We start from the raw sequence: 13220 nt of genomic DNA, 5'->3' as shown, positions 1-13220 counted from the left end.
GGCCAGTATGTGCCTGTTATAAAAGACATTGGTCCCCATAGGGGTTTATTTTGTACTAGAATTCTAAGAACTTGAGTTTGTCTTCCTCTTCTGTGTTATCTGCTATGTTTCATTCTTCTGTTACATCTTAGTAGGTATTTCTATCAACAGGCTTTTTTTATATCGAACCTAATACAAATTTCTATTTTTCTTTTTGTTTACCTTTATATGGGTGTTTAGTAAGTGTACATTAACATGATTAGGTTCTAGACATCACTTTTGCCCTACTATTTTTGAAAGGCTGCTCAGAGATGACTAATACAAGAATAAACTGACCTGAACTGGATTTGCAAAGTGAAACCAATACTTCATAATGTCACTGTCTGTATAAGTGCAGATAAAGCACCATGTGGTAGTTGAACCCTTTAAGACTCTAAAACATTCAACTTTAGCTTTGAAGTCATATGGGATAGCTCACAATCAACCACAGGCTGGTTGTGGGAGAGTGTTTTGATCATTTATAGACAAACTGCACTAGAAAATACTCTATGAAGCGCAACCACACATATCCCAGGACACATCTTATTCTGATGGAATAAGGAAACTTATTCTTTTTAGTTTTGGGTAGCGGTTTCTAAAGTTGCTTATTCCCAGGGCAAGAGCCAGTCCAGGATAGGGCTAAAGTTTAGACACAAGACACACTCATTAATAAAATACCAGTTTTGAGCAGTTTTGTTATACAGTAGGATCCATACTAAAATCCCACTTCGAAACTAAGTTAATTGGTAAAGTTTACCAAATTGGGAAAGTTAAACAATGAAATAAGATTTTCAAGAATGTCAGTGGAAAATAAAGATGACTGCAATTTAGTTAGAAACTGGGAAACACTTGTTAAAAACAATAGCATCAACCTGTGTCATATGCTTGAACTTATTTTACACTAGAATTACCAGAGCCTATGAAAAAACACGTAGACCCGGGCCACCTTAAATCCGTTCACACCTCTCCACCAGTGTCCTTTGTCCTGTAAATGTGCTGATAAAGACAAGCAGCCGGCTATTCCATCCCCCCACCGACTTAGAACGTGCATGAACATCTCCCAGCTCATGCCTTGATTGATTATCTTGTAGTGAAGTGGAGTTTTATTAGAGTGGAAATAATAGATCGTTATTTGGAACATTTCATGTGTGTTCCGTTTCTACACTAATCTGTGTAAACACATTTTTAAAACAAACGTTTTTTATATTTTAGTAGTAAATGACAAAATGTAGGCATAAACTGTATAATGTATGAAGCCTGAAGTCAAAAGATCAAATAAAAACTTTTACAAGTCCTATAAATGTACACCGTGTATTACAGACACAAACCAAGTGTATGTGTGTACTGTATAATATTAACAATAAGATCAGCTCACTACTGAAAATGGCAAATATAGGAGCGAGCCGGAATCGAACTGGGGACTCTTGATTACAAGTCAGCAAATCTTACCGCTACGCCACGGAAGCCATTGTCTTTTCCTTGAACCTTTTGTGAAAGTGTATTGCTCAGAGGGACTGGATACATACAGACCTTACCATTTTTTTCTTTATATACAGTAGAACTTTATGATCGGGGAGCAAAGTAAGCACTATTGACTTACAGTTCCAGTGCCCTGGGTATAAATGCAATACCTGGCATATTCATGAGTTTGTACGGGATTTCCGTGACTAGCTGTTTTTTTGAAAGAAATAAGTGGATAGGACTGGTGAGCTTTGTTGGGCTGAATGGCCTGTTCTTGTCTAGAGTGTCCTAATGTTCTAATGTGGCAGTTACGGTAATTGGCACAGTGTGAGAATGTGTCTAAGTTACTTACTTTGATCCCAGTGCTGCAGAGACACTAGTCAGGCTTGACCATGAACTGGATTAGGCAGTTTTGAGAACATAATGTTATATTTATGAAAGCTGGAGTAATTCTAATGTTTCACTTTGGTCAATAATGGAAAGAAGCAAGGCAAAGTTCAATCCAGAGTGAAGAATGGCACTGTACGCCTGAGACAGAAAGTGGGAGAAAGGCCAGGTTTCCTAACACTGTAGAACGTTAGCCCATGTGATCATGTGCATCACAAGCTCAGCCGAGTGTGTGAGGACACAGAGATTACCATCCTGCAAGTCTGGAAGGTCCAAGTGGGGTGCGGTGGTGTTAGGAATGGTGTCAGCCAAGGCATGGCTGGAGACACTGCTCATATACAACACAAGATTTTGCTAGAAGGCAATATTGGTGCAGCATCTCGCTCTCTGCTTATTGTTTCTATGTTGCAGGAGGGTGCCATGGACTGGTTGATGCTGATGGGCCCTCCTGGAGAAGAATAGCTCTTACAGGAGGGGCCACCTTGCACTACAAGGCTCAACTGAGGAAGGAATTATGTGAAGGACTCCACACAAAGATTGGCAACTTGGCCGGAGCCGTACTGGGAATCTTCCTTGGTTGGAACACCCATAATATGGAAGGACAGAGGGAGACAGCTGGCATAGGGCATTACCTCCCGGGGAACACTAGATGGCAGCTCCCCCTGGGTTGCAGCGTCACCATAGATTCCCACAGGACATGTTGGGAATTGGACTTCATTGGCTCGGCCCTGTGGGGTTCTGTAGGTGCTGCCAGGGCACACTGAGGAGACTTAGTGAGCCCCACTATGTCAAGCTCCAATTTCATGCGGAAGTGCTTCCAAGCCACAGTTTCGAGACACCGGAAGTACTTCCGTGTGTTACATAAAAACAGCTTTAATCTGGGAGTCAGAATTGGGAGAAGGTGGACAAAGCTTGCTGTAAGGAGCTGGTGAGAGAGACAGAGACAAGACAATTGCAGAGTGCTTATTGTGAGAACAGTGTTTGTGCTATAGGAAATCCTAACTTTGGGAAGAGTTTTGTATTTTGCACAATAAAAATAACTTTTGTACACAGCAAACTTGTGTCTGAACCTTTGTGTTGGGAGTTTGGAGAGCGGCAGCACCCCCTGCAGATCACACCAGTCAGACAAATCTCAAATGATTCTTGAATCAATTCTACTTTTAAATGACAGTACTAGTGCATGTACACTGCTTGATGTTTTTTTCTTCTATAAAATGAATGCAGCATAGATATTTTAAGCCATTATATTTAATGTTTCTTAAGGAAAAAACACAAAAAAAGATAGAGGCTAAAAATACCTAGATTAGATGGCAAAAAGCATTAAACAAAGCACAAGCTCAAAGCGATGATGTAATTATAAAAAAAATCTACTGTCATAGTCTATCTCCATCAAATACCTAATAGAAGACATGACATCTATAGAAACAACAATAGTTTAGTTTACTTGAAGGAGCTAAAAATCAAAATGATTGAAAAGTCAATATAAACAGTATCTTACCAGTGACTAAAAGAAAATACATATAGTCTTTGCAAACACACAGATAAACAGTATAAAACGTTAAATTTATATAAACTAGATGCTCACTTTAAAGGTAAATCTGGATTAAAAAGACAATGTTGAGATACCAAATATCATTTGCAAACTCTCCCCAAAGTTTAACATTGTACCAATCAGAATCAAATTTAGCTTTAATTTAAAAATGGGTTGATCCCACACAATGTAGCATATTTTGGGGTGCAAAGAGTTAGGAGGCATATGTTTTAGTAGACTTAAATGATAAAGATCTTAAATGAGAGGTGACTATGCATACTACTAAGCTTTTTGACTTGTTACTTAGCCTGGCCGGAGTTGCCTCGAAAGCTTACATATTGTAATCTTTTTAGTTAGCCAATAAAAGGTGTCATTTTTCTTGGCTTTTCTCTACATTCATAATGGCTAACACGGTACCACACCCTAGTACTACTGACTTGTTACATGGAAGAGTGCTATGCTTTTTTTCTTGAAATAAGTAAACAACATCGAAGTGCATAGTATATACACATTCACATGTGCCATCAGCATAAAAAGTGACAAAAAAAGAAATTTCCAAAAAATATGTATGATTCATCATCATTTCAAAAATTTATTCAGCCAATTCTAAGTAGATTGCAGGCTGCCCAATAACTGAACCTGTCCATGTGACGATGTCGGTTCTGCTCCATGCTCCCATCGTTGTACGGGAGCTCTTGAACCCAACACCGTCGGTAATGCTACTGATGAGCTAGACAGTGAGGCAACAACAAAGCAAGGGGATGATGTGCAAAGTACTTTTATTTAAAATAGTCAAACAAAAACAAAGTGTTCAATTAAATAGTGCAGTGATTCATAAGAGTTCAATAAATAAATAATCCATTAAAACGAAGTTGAAGTGGATTTTAAAACACTAGAAAAATCTTAAAACAACGGAGGTTAAAACATTCATCAGGATGCAGTCTTTAAAACAATGCCAAGCCTGGTGTCTCTTCAAACTAGCGTCTCACCTGCTTCTCCCAGTTCGGCTTTACAGCAGGCGAGACGCTCTCTATGCAACTGACCTTCTCAGTGCCTCCTTCTGCTGTCAGTTGCCTTACCGATCCTTGGCTCCGGTTGGCTCCTCCAGACAGCTACTTGGGAATTCCTCTGCGACCAAGGGTCTCACGCAGGGAACACCACATCCCAAGTCCCGACTCCCGCTACCTTCTGCGGAGAGTACTGTGCCTTTCAGTCACTCCCACCCTCCAAAGCAAACCTGTGCACTAGGTGAGAAACGCCCACGCCACAGATCGCCCGAGATCCGCTACAGCCACCACGGCCCCCTCCCCACTAAGCCACGAGCGCGGTGATTACTTATTTACCTAAAGCTGGCCTCTGCTGAGAGAGTTGTGGACTCGCTATATCACAGTCCAGCTATGGTTCTGACAACTTAATCAGATTAACCAATTTAATCACAGTGGAAATTAAAGTAGCTTCTGTTCTGAATTACGCAGCAATGGACTTTCAATCATAGGTCAGGATATAAAAGCCTCAAGCAGTGTCGTAACCAGGGAACAGATCCCAGAGTGATTACTTTTTTCATCTCACATAACCAGACTTTGAATGCAAAGATTAACAGGCACTTCTATGAGGTTTGTCACTTCTGTAGCATTTAAGTAGTTTTCTTGTCCATGGATAATTAAACAAGCAGGAATCCATGAAAACTTGCAAATGAGTTCTCAGATTATTCCTTCAGGCATGTGGCTCATTTCAGGATTGGTGTTCAGGGCCCTGGCTTCATCACTGTTATCTTCACCAAATGAAAAATTGAGGAAACCGGAAACAGCACTATAAATATTTAATATAAGGTTTTACCTGCAGCACAAGTGGAATATCCTCTCTGGTCTCCCCTCAGATTCAGATTTTACATGAACAACATCACATTCAGACCCTCCCTCAGTATCTGAAAAATGTAACAAATGTTACAGTCTTCATTCCTCAATTTTATAATACTTCTAATTCTGTAGCAAAATTTAAAAGGCTTAATTTCCTCTTTAATAAGCATCTATTTAGAAATTGCCTTCTATATCTTTCTATATATCCCATCACAGAAAGAGAATTTGGGCTAAATGACCATGTTGCTAAATAGCAATTCTGATAACTGTAACTCAATGCTTTGTTTTTGCTTCATCCAGTTAGGTCGCATATAGTACAAAAAGTGCATTCTTTAAATAATCTGTACAATAATAATTTTGATAGTGTTTCGTTTGATCCGAGTCACTATATGAAATACTAATATGTTAATTAAAAGAAAATGATGCCCAACTGTACATTTAAAGATACCGTGCATAAAGTAAAACAAACCAAAACGTATAAAACTAAAATCAATCAATGAGCATCCCACCAAAAGAGATGGTGTAATAATACATTCATTGAAAAATAACTACTGGGGGCCAGTATTTTTAGCAAGGTTTACCTCCACTAGCATGTGTTCGAATTTGAAGAGCCTCTGTAGAAATCATGTGACGGAACCGAAATGGGTCTCTTTCTTCAGAAAAAGATGCTTTATGAGAAGTTCCCTAAAATGAAAAATGGTTAGTTTAGTTGCCACAACTGAGAGAATAAAAGTGAAGAAAAAAAAAACAAAAAAAAAAAACACACCAACTTTTACAAGCACTATAAATGTACACAGGCTGTTACAGACGCAAACCAAATGTATGTGTTTATTGTATAATATTAACAATAACAGCATCTCACTACTCAAAACGGTAAATACACAAGGTAGTCAGGATCGAACCGGGGGACTATGTCTCTGTTTTTTGTCAGTGCGGCTTTGACATCATGGACCATAAGGCGCATAATAATTCAGCATGAGCAGGAACACTCAGTAGAAAAAATTCAAGTGACAATGAGATACCAGGAAGGCATGATACACCAGCGTTTGTGTGTCAGCTTTTATCCTTCCAGATCAGAGAATTACCAGTTCCGTTGCTTCAAACCACCACTCACATCTACAGTTATTCCCAGTTTCAGATAAAAACTAACAGCGTTAGATCTGGGGAGGGTGGTGGGTGTTGTAAAAGTTAACGTTTTTTTTTTCCACTTCCCTCAGTCACGATCATGATACAAGTACTATAAATTTACACCGGCTGTTACAGACACAAATCAAATGTATGTTTTTATTGTATAATAATAATAATAAGAGCAGCTCACTACTCAAAACGGTAAATTTATGAGGGAGCTGGTTTTGAACTCGCAACCTCTGGAATATAAGTCAGCAGTTCTTACTGCTGCACCAAAGAAGCTGTCGTAATATCCTTGTAACTTTTGTGTTTATTTGATATTTGGTCTTCAGCCTTCACACATTATACAATTCATGTCTATATTTTGTCATTTATTACTAAAACATGAAAAACTTTTGTTTTAACCATGTGTTTAAATAGATTGTTGTAGACACGAAAAATACATGAAATTATTTATCCTATGCAACTCTAGGTAGCTCACTCCCAGATAATCAAGAATTGAGCTGGGAGAACTTCTTGCCCTTTCTGCGGCGGTGGGGGGATGGTATAGCAGGCTGCTTGCTGCTTGTGCTTATCGACACATCTACATGACAAAACACGCTGATGGAGAGGTGCGAAGGAATTTAAGGTGGGCCGGGTTTACAAGTTTTTTCGTAGGCTTTGGTAATTCTAGTGTTAAATCCTGGTATTCCATTTTAAGCAAATTAAAATCTTTCACCAGGATATATTTACCCGATCTACATAGAATAAATTTCTCAACGGAGACCCCTCATCTGCATCCTTGACCTAATACCAACAAGTATTTTCAAAGTAGTATCCAGATTGCTAATTGATAGTGTGCTCGACATAGTAAATTCATTAGATGCAAGGGTCCTCTTAGACTGTCTTAAGATTGATGTTGTTAAACCCCTGCTCAAGAAAAATAATCTCGACTCCACAGTTTTTGACAATTTTAGACCCATTTCTAGCCTGCTTTTCTCAAGTAAAATCCTAGAAAAGGCAGTCATTACACAGTTGAATGATCACTTGAATGAACATTCTATTCTTGACAAGTTTCAGTCAGGTTTTAGAGCAAATCACAATATGGAACCTGCATTCAAAGTAGTAAATGACTTGCAGTTTAATGCTGAAAGGCCGTTTATCCATTCTCATCCTCAGATCAGAGTGCAGCATTTGATACTAGGGATGTAACGGTATCAAAACTTCACGGTACAGTAATACCTCGGTATGAATGGCACAGTACGGTATTTATTGAATCATTTACAGGAAAAACAAAACTAATGAAGAGACCCGAAAAAATTGCCAGAAGTATTTATTAAACAGTTTACATGAACACTGAACATATCAATGGCATACAAATTAGCCATCTATCTGTAAACTTTGAAACAGGAACTTCAATTTTTCAATTTTAATAACAAAAAATTATTAAACCATGTAAAAAAATAAAGTTTCAATTTAGTATTCTTAAATACTCAGAAAAAATAAAAATAGCAGCCTACTAATTGCAGCTGGCCCATGTGCTGAATGAGTATTTGAGAACACTCACCTCATTCACTCACACACTCACTTATTTAGACAGAGACAGGTTTTTTTTAAGGACAATTAGCATATCAACATTATCTGGTAAAAGCTGGGATTCTCTGCGCATTTACAATGTCCCCTGCAACAGAAAAACCCCTCTCACTTGGGACTGAGGTTGCTGGGACAGAGAGATATGACTTGGCCAATGTTGACAGCAGTGGGTAACGTTGTGCATTGACTTTCCACCACTCAAGAGGACAAGCCATGAGTGAGATAGAGGTCTCTTTGCGGTACAAGTCAATGTCTGCATCAATCTGAGCAGTGTGCTGTGTTCTGCTGTCCCCTTGACTAAAAGAATCCCCAAGGAGATTTTCAAGAGCAGTCTTTTTGGATGGAGGAGAGACACCTCCCACAGCATGTGCTTTTTGTGGCAGGTCAGTTTTTGAGTGTCCAGCTACATGTTCATGGCTGCATGGTGCTGCACCGTCCTCTTCACTAGGGTTCTGCAGAAGCATGCAGAGTTACAAAAATTTTAAATGTTAGACACGCACACATAATTTTTGTAAATATTGGGAACTCTAAAAAAGTCACACACACAAAGTATTTTTAAACAAATACCTGGTTCTGCATCTGTGTTGCTTTTAACTTGAGCCTGTTGAAAATTTCATCCCTTTCGCTGTTATTCAGATGGGGAGGGCCCGGAATCGGGGGTCCAACGCATTGCTCTCATACAGAAACTCTGCTTGCTCCCCTTGGTAACGGTCTGCCAAATCATTCAGTATTGCTGCCTTCATTTGAGAGATGGTGTTTGAGTCTACATCGCACGGTGCCATGCTCACTTGAATCATGTGTTTGAGAGGCATCATAAGAGAGATTGCTGGTCGAGATTTGTCGCACAGCACAGTGGTTGCTTTTTTCAAGGGTGTGAGAAGTTTAACGATGTCCTCAGCATCTGTGATGTCTGCTGCGTCTAGAGTGTCTATTTCACGTGCATTGCTCCTGACTTTAGAACTCAGTAGGGCTGCAGCAATTGCCTGTTGTTGCTCCAGGTAGCGCTCAATCGTGTTAAGTGAGCTGTTCCACCTAGTTACTACATCCATTATCAGTTTATGTACTGGCAGGTTTAACATTCGCTGCTTGGATGTCTGCACAGCTGTTGCAGTTGAATTGCGGTGAAAAAACGCTGCTACACGCCTCACTCTGCCAAGCAGACGACTGACACGGTTTACCTTCAAACCTGCCTGGGATGCAAGGTTTAAGGTGTGAGCAAAACACTTTACATGTGGGGACACACCAGCCTCTTTCACCGCTACACCCATGTTTCTTGCATTGTCAGTAACCACAGAGATGCCCTGGTGATTGTTGTTGTAAATCATGTCAAGCTCCCACTCTGAAACAGCAGATTTTAACACCTCGCCTATGTTGCGTCCAGTGTGCGACTCAAAGAGTACCCGTGTCTGTAGTACAAAAGTTTTTATCTCCCATTCACTTGTCATAGCATGTGCTGTGATGGTAACATAGCTCTGAGTAGCTCGTGAAGTCCACCCATCTGTGGTGATTGAGATGCACTCTGCTTGCTTGAGGCTCTGTGCAACTTTCACTCTTGTCTCTTTGTAAAGAGCTGGTAAAATAGTTTGACTAAAGTGTGGCCGCGACGGGATTTTATACTTCGGCTCCAGCATGTTTACTAACCTCTTAAAACCTTCATTATCCACCACCGAAAAGTGCCGTAGATCTTTGGCTGTATATTCACCAATGCATCTTGTGATTTCTTGTGCTCTCACACTGTTGTGGGGGAGTGAGGCTGTAAATGCTTCTTTTATAGTCTTTTGGCCCGACTGGATTTTGCTCCTCGTATCTTCACGTAACTTTTCGGGGTGATGATTTAACAAATGGCTCCTCATGTTAGTCGTATTCCCCGACTGGTATTTCACCACAGTCTGGCAGTGCCTGCATACCGTATTTTCTTTGTCACCTTTTCTCCTTTCTCGTTTCTTTTCAGAGAGAAACCGAAATTCTTCCACACATCCGATTTAACACCCGCTTTAGGTTCGACCATTTCCATCTCTTTTCCTTCGCCGCTACTAGCAGTACCCGCCATTTCTGCATTACTGGATCTGTAGCGACAATACACCGCAAAGGATGATGGCCACGCCTGGGCTGATGGGAATTGTAGTTCCCGCTACCTCCCGTTCGCTCCATTCGCCTGAGCAAACTTTTCTCAGAAGAACTATCGTTTTATTGAGTCATGCGACCACGATAGTATTGAAAAAATTTGCTATTGCGGTACGACGGTATATACAATACCTTTACAATACCCTATCTGATACACAATTATTGTAATGGGGAGGGGGTTTGAGTGTGCCAATATACAATATATGTATATCAGTTAGGACTGTTCTGTGGTCCAAAACATCTCTAAGCATATTGTGTAGGCTAAAATATCTGAAAGCCATTCTTTACTCATTGTGCACCATTGGTTTCCTAAAGGAGTAGCTTAAATATATGTGGCCGGGCATACAGTAGGACATCTTTAGGTAACTCACTTAAGGATGGACAGCCATTTGAGTATTCATGTATTAATTACTGAATGGGCACAGTCCCCTTATGGAGCAATAAACTGTTTATTTGCTCTCAATTGTGGAATAATTTCTTGCTCGCAAGTTGCCTGTTCATTATTCCTGCTGTATGGCAAATTAGACCAATAGGTAACACACTCTTTTGTCATATAGTATATTATAAATTAATAGTTAATATTTTCTTATGTAAAGAACAGGTGTATAGAAAACTTAATATGATATATTTGAAACTAGTCTGAGTTCTTTTTCATTCAAGTTGGAGTAAAAAAGAGCATTGTTTACTTAAAAATAAGTGGTGAAATCAAGAACAGACAGCTATTGATGGAAGCAACAGAAGAAAAATTTCTAACGATTGAAATTATGTTTTAACAGAAATAATAAGACACCAGTTGGTGCTTTAAAGCAGTACCCTAGGTACCATAGGAAAGAAAAATAATAATTTTGCCAAAAAATACTTCTTTGCTGTTAACAGATAGAGCATACATTTTCAAGTTCATACATTTCAAGACAACAGTTTGGTACTGTGCTATGGTTTACATTAAAATGTTTTAAGACCACTAAGTATTAAACAAGTGGTAGTATAATTAAAATGTCCATAATTTCCATATTTGAATTTTATATGTGCTATAAAACCCATGAGATTGCTTTAATCTTTAGGCCCTTTACATATAAATGTCAATCAGTATTTAATGCTTAGCACCATGATTGGCAACAATTGGAGCATAATTATTTCTTGTTAAACTCAACCCCTATCCTCTTAAAAGGGTGACTTTGTGACAAATGTTATACTCTGATCAGCCTCTTGTGCTAATAATCATAATGCCATTTAAATTCTTTAGTATGCTAAATAAACCTGACAGATTATGGCAATGATCTTTTGTGGAGAATTTGATTATCTCTGCTTAATTTATAAATTGGACTAGTCTGCCAATACTGATGCTCTGTGTAAGAACGAACAGAGCTGACTATACTTCCTTAGAAGACTGGCGTCCTTCAACATCTGCAATAAGATGCTGCAGATGTTCTATCAGACGGTTGTGGCGAGCACCCTCTTCTACGCAGTGGTGTGCTGGGGAGGCAGCATAAAGAAGGACGCCTCACGTCTGGACAAACTGGTGAGGAAGGGTTTTTGTATCAGTATGCTGCTGGAGTATGTGAATTTTCCCTTAGGATGAATAAAGTATCTATTATATTTTTCATCAGTGTAAAATATATTGTAGGTACAACACAAAATTGTTACATATTATCAATTCTATTTGCTGTGTTTTTTATTCATAAGTACTGTTCTCAAATTGTTAATTATATATTAGGATTCACAACACCTTTGTTTCTTTATATTAATGTTGACTAAGTTTGTAGCCCCATTGGTTTTGCAAGGCTACATGTGCCTAACGATGTTATTTACTGTTTTTATCACAGTGATTAAAAAGAAAAAGAACCTGAAAGAGGACACAATATGGCATTAAATGGTTGTAACAAAATTAACTTCAAAAGACCTGTTTTGCAAGTACTGTTAAATAAAATTAACACTGAGAACTGGGTAAGTGCCTGAGCTTACAGTCATCATGAGACTGCATCTGTAGCAGAAATATTATTTTAGTCAATGAGATACAGAATTCATCTGTTTTGACAAATCAACTGCATTTATTTGAATCATCTTAGATATAAATGTGCTGACAAAAAAGGATGAATGCATAAACCCAAATGTGAAAACAATAACTACCCAAAGAATTCTTATATACCAAGATTAAATGAGCAAATATCAGTTTAATTGGGTTAATGGAAAACATAGTACATACTGTAAGCAGATAAGTTATTGAACAACATACTTACAATTTTTTTCTTCTGCTTTGAACAGTCTTTGTATATAAATACTACAGCAGTTTTGAACACTGAAAAAAGGAAAAAGGTAACTTGTCACAGTTCAGTTATAGTTTATACCACAGAAAGAAGTTAGATATTTTATAAAGGGAAAATATTTTAAAACTTCAGCATATTACTTTATGTTGTGATAAGAGTTGAAAAAGTAAAAAAAAAAAATCTACATCTTCCAAAAGATTCTTATAGGCTTTAGTGCAAAAAAGAATCTCAATTTCAATAGGAACTAATGTTAAGTAGTACCTTAACTGAATATAGCGCAGAAAACCCACAAACACGAGCTAGAGGCCAACATAACTTTGCAGGTTTACAACTGCTTTGAGCTTTCATTCAGTCTACGAAAAATCTTAATTTTTACTGCTAGAGTAATGATTTGTTGGCTTATGTTTTTTTTTTTTTAATACTACCATTATATTATGGTGGCCCTGATGTGCAATGTGCAAAAACAAATGAAATCATGCAAAAACAAATCAGAACACACAAAAAAACTGAATACGCAAAAGCAAATCAGAATGTGCAAAAACAAATAGGAAACGCAAAAATGAATTGAATGTGCAAAAGCAAATTAAACATGCAACAAATCACAATACGCAAAAACAAATCAGAAACAACAAATGCAAATGAAGCAGCATACAAACAAAATGAAGACTGTGAAAACAAATTAAAAAGAGCAGTACATAACCCAAATGGTGGCGGAAAAAACAGTGAAAACTGAAGTTCATTACGATTTAATCCCAGCTTTTCAATGAGTGGTGTGGTGAAAGCAAGAATGCTGAAAGGTAAAAGATTCATCTTTTGTAGGTATTTTTGTACTTTGGCAGAAATGATAACGTTTGCTTAACTTTGAGTACTCTCCGCTAG

The 13220-nt window shown here is 38.3% G+C and overlaps 1 protein-coding gene across 5 annotated transcripts in view; it reads right to left on the bottom strand.

Moving 5' to 3' along the window:
- The window catches only part of LOC120523519 (T-lymphoma invasion and metastasis-inducing protein 1-like), a 495064-nt gene that overhangs the window by 34090 nt on the left and 447754 nt on the right, over positions 1-13220 (bottom strand). For all 5 annotated transcript variants that reach the window (XM_039744911.1, XM_039744910.1, XM_039744912.1 and 2 more), the window contains 3 exons: positions 12315-12373; positions 5835-5937; positions 5234-5321 (listed from right to left, as the gene is read on the bottom strand). In XM_039744911.1, coding sequence (XP_039600845.1) covers positions 5234-5321; positions 5835-5937; positions 12315-12373 — 250 coding nt within the window. The remainder of the gene's footprint in view (positions 1-5233; positions 5322-5834; positions 5938-12314; positions 12374-13220) is intronic.

The sequence above is a fragment of the Polypterus senegalus genome, chromosome 2 (genome assembly GCF_016835505.1).
Source record: "Polypterus senegalus isolate Bchr_013 chromosome 2, ASM1683550v1, whole genome shotgun sequence".
Lineage (NCBI taxonomy): Eukaryota > Metazoa > Chordata > Cladistia > Polypteriformes > Polypteridae > Polypterus > Polypterus senegalus.
Note: the sequence above shows the minus strand (reverse complement) of the source record. Positions and strands in the feature narration are given on the sequence as shown.